The sequence below is a fragment of the Numida meleagris genome, chromosome 32 (genome assembly GCF_002078875.1).
Source record: "Numida meleagris isolate 19003 breed g44 Domestic line chromosome 32, NumMel1.0, whole genome shotgun sequence".
In the NCBI taxonomy this organism is placed as follows: Eukaryota; Metazoa; Chordata; class Aves; order Galliformes; family Numididae; genus Numida; species Numida meleagris.
In genome coordinates, this window is record NC_034437.1 from 676,533 (window position 1) to 680,034 (window position 3,502).

General features: G+C 66.0%; 1 protein-coding gene across 2 annotated transcripts; it reads left to right on the forward strand.

Moving 5' to 3' along the window:
- On the forward strand, positions 10–3,496 carry LOC110389246 (transmembrane protein 198-like). 2 transcript variants are annotated; one of them, XM_021379252.1, is made up of 4 exons: positions 10–527; positions 917–1,460; positions 2,063–2,161; positions 2,225–3,496. In XM_021379252.1, exons 1-3 carry the CDS (start codon positions 407–409, stop codon positions 2,130–2,132), a joined length of 735 nt encoding a protein of 244 aa, XP_021234927.1. In that variant the 5' UTR covers positions 10–406; the 3' UTR covers positions 2,133–2,161; positions 2,225–3,496. The 2 variants fall into 2 exon arrangements, with proteins under 2 accessions (XP_021234927.1, XP_021234928.1); XM_021379253.1 differs by having other exon boundaries at positions 2,066–2,161.

The window sequence follows — 3,502 nt, forward strand, 5'->3', positions numbered from 1 at the left end:
GGGGGGGATTGGTCCTGGGTGCCGGTGGGGGCCCTGGGAGTCCTCTGGGGCGCCGGGAGGAGCGCGGGGAACGTTCTGGGATGTCTCAGGGTACACGAGGGGGTCCTGGGTGTCCCGAGGACCCCCCACCCCGTGGCTCCCTCCGTGCCCTCTCTAGCTGTCAGCTCTGCAGCCGCGGTGACCCCTGAGCCCCCCCCTCTCCCCTTGGGGCTCCCGGTGTTCTCAGAGCCCCCGTTCTCCCCAGCCCCTCCCGCCTCCTCCCATTCCCCGCCCCAGATGTGGCCCCGCCGCTGCTGCCAGATGTGCGAAGTGCGGGGGGTGGGGGAGTGGGGCTCCCTCTGTGCTCTTCCACCGCCCCCAGCACAGCCTTCCCCCTGCCCCCCACCCCACCCCCCCCCGGTCCGGGATGGAGCCTGGAGCCCCCGTGGAGCTGCGCTGCCGCCTGGAGCCACGGCCACACTACGAGCCCGGTCCGGCAGTGCTCTGCGCCCTCGGCTGCGTCCTCGGCCTTCTCTACGGTGGCATTGGTGAGGGGTGGGGGTGGCATAGCACGGGGGGCACTGTCGGGGTGTGGGGGGGGCACCAGAGGGGGAATATGGGACATAGATAGCACTGGGGACACCTTGGGATGTGTCTGTGCGGCGCAGCTGGGGTTGGCACTGGGGACACCGTGGGGCGCACTGGGGACACGATGGGATGTGCCCATAGGGGATGGCACTGGGGGCACTGTGGGACGTGTTGGGGACAGGACAGTGTGTGTCTGCGGGGCATGGCCAGGGGATGGCACAGGAGGACACAACGGGATGTGTGCACGGGACATATCTGGCACTGGGGACAGGACGGGATGTGTCCATGGGGCACAGCTGGGGGATGGCACCGAGGGCACCGCGGCGCTGAGCCCCGCGTTCCCCCCCAGGCCATCGCTGCTTCAAGGCCGTCCTGTTCACGTCGGGGCTGCTGCTGGGCTCCGGCGTCATCTTCCTGCTGTGCTACAAGGAGCGCGTGCTGGAGACGCGGCTGAGCCTGGAGGTGAGCGCGGGCATCGCCTTGGCCATCGGCGCGCTCTGCGGGCTGGTCACCGCGCTGCTGCGCAGCGTCGGGCTCTTCGCCACCGGGCTGCTGCTGGGGCTGCTGCTGGCCGCGGCCGTGCTGGCGGCTGCTGCGCCCCTGGTGCCTCCGCTGAGCCCCTGGGTGCCGGTGGGCGTCCTGCTGGGCCCGGCGCTGCTCTGTGCCCTGCTGACCCTACGCTGGCCCAAAGCGCTGACCACGTTGGCCACCGCCGTCCTCGGCGCGGCCGTGGCGGTGGCGTGCGTGGATTATTTCGTGGAGGCGTTTGCTCTGGTGGTGCACATCTCCGAGAGGCTGCGGATGGAGGCGGTGGGGCAGCTCTGCTGGCACAGCTGGGTCGTGCTGGGGGCATGGCCGGCGCTCAGCCTGCTCGGCGTCCTGCTGCAGCAATGGTGAGGGGAGAGGGGAGGGTGTGGGGTGGGCGTGGGGATGGGGTGGGTGTAGGGATGGGGATAGGGATGAGATGGGAATGTCCATGGGGATGGGATGGGATTAGGGATAGCCATGGGGATGGGATGGGTGTAGGGATGGGAATGGCCATGGGGATGGGATGGGATGGGGTTAGACATGGCCATGGGGATGGGATGGGTGTAGGGATGAGATGCGATGGTATAGGATGAGGTTAGGGATGGCCATGGGGATGGGATGGGTGTAGGGATGAGATGGGAATGGCAATGGGGATGGGATGGGTTTGAGATGGGGGTAGGAAAAGGCATGGGGGTGGAAGCTGGAATGGAATAGGGATAGGGACTGGACCGGAAAAGGGGTAGGAATGGGAACTACAATGGGTGTGCATGGTGAGCAGGGCGGCAGCAGGGATGGGGAAGGGGATGCAGAGGGTGATAGCAGTGACGAGGGAGAGGAAGATGGCCATGGGGATCAAGGAGATGGCCATGGGGGATGGGGGTGATGGAAGGGGCCAGTGCTGAGCCCCCTCCCTACAGTAATCCTCAGTCAGTGCCAGCAATGACTGCAGCTGCTGTACCTCCAACAGCAGGAGGCCAAGCGCCAGCAGAACTGAGCCCCCTCGGAGTGCAGCCACTGCCGCCAGCCTATCCCAGTGACACGCATCGTGCACAACGTGTTGGCCTTGGTGAGTGTGTGCTGGGGGAGCAGCGGGTGCCCCGCTGACACTGACGCCCCTTTCCACCCCCAGAGCGGCATCCAGAGCTTGTGGGACCCGCAGCTGGAGAGCGCAGCCCCCCCAGGCCCCGCTGGGACCCCCGATGATGGCTGCAGCTCCACCACATCCTTCACCGCCCCAGTGCCTCGAGGCCACCCCCGAGAGGCCCCTGTGCCCCCCACCCGCTGTGCCTTGGGGTGCTCTAACCCTGCCATGCCTGCCCCTTTAAGTAGGCAAATGATGGGGGATCCTCATGGGGTAAATGGGAGCTCCTGCCCCCCAGCCAGCCCCACTGCAACCCCTGTCCCTTGTCAGCTCCAGAGAGGGTCAGTTCCACCCCCACCTCCAGCACCTGCTGCCCCTCCCCTCCAGTGCAGGAAAAGACCTCAGAGAAAATAACACCCCATGGTTATTTTTGTAGGACCTACTCAAACGCTGTGCACACACATCACAGGCTCAGGACCTGAGCCATAGTGTTCTAGTGCCTTAGCTCCAGCTGCCCCCAGCTCCTCACTCTGACCCCCACACCCCTTATACCTCCATTCCTGCTGCCACAAGGCCCCTGGCTCCGCTGGCCCCATGGGCTGCCCATCCCTGTATCCCTCAGACCACCAGCACCCCCATCTATGACCTCTGGGCTCCCCAGGCCCCCACACCCCACCCTTCATGCTCCAGCGACCCCCAGAACCCCCCAGATCCCTTATGTCCTCATCACTCCCATCCCAAACTGCATCCCTGCACATCCCCCCACGCATCCCCTCTTCAGCCCTGGGACCAACTGCAGCGCTCCCTGCTCAGCCCCACATAGGATCACCCCAAACGTGGCCCCGTTCCCCAGCCGAGCTCCAGCCCAGGGCACGACAAGCCCACAAAGCACTGTCCCATAGGCTGTCCCTCCCCACGGGCAGCAGGATGTGGGCTGGTGCCAGGCCAGAGCGCGGGGCCACCCAGAAAACGGGGCACGAGAGGGGGCCGGGTGCCCCCCCTCCAACGCTGCCTCACGGGACACAAAGGCGGCTGTGTCCCACACACAGTCCTGACAGTGACACTGGTGCTGGCACTGCTGCAGCTGGGCGGGCTGAGGGGGTTGGGGCCTCTGGGAGGGTCCCAGCGCCGTCCTCAGCAGGGAAAGGCAGAGCTGAGCTCATGCCACGGGCTCACTACTGCAATTTTATTATTGCATTTTTAAAAATAAAGGGAGAGGACGACAGTGCCGTAACACAGAATGCGAGGGGCTGGGGAAGAAGTCAAGGAAGTGCCACTGCCCCTGCCCCACCCGCAGCACCAGCCCTGCCCACCCGGCCCCCCTCC

What these genes read in the sequence shown, in the direction of transcription:
- LOC110389246 (XM_021379252.1), top strand. Translation starts at nt 407, where the DNA reads ATGGAGCCTGGAGCCCCCGTGGAGCTGCGCTGCCGCCTGGAGCCACGG. An exon ending in CCTTCTCTACGGTGGCATTG is followed by an intron (nt 528 to 916) that starts GTGAGGGGTGGG and finishes GTTCCCCCCCAG; the next exon opens with GCCATCGCTGCTTCAAGGCC. An exon ending in GGCGTCCTGCTGCAGCAATG is followed by an intron (nt 1,461 to 2,062) that starts GTGAGGGGAGAG and finishes TACCTCCAACAG; the next exon opens with CAGGAGGCCAAGCGCCAGCA.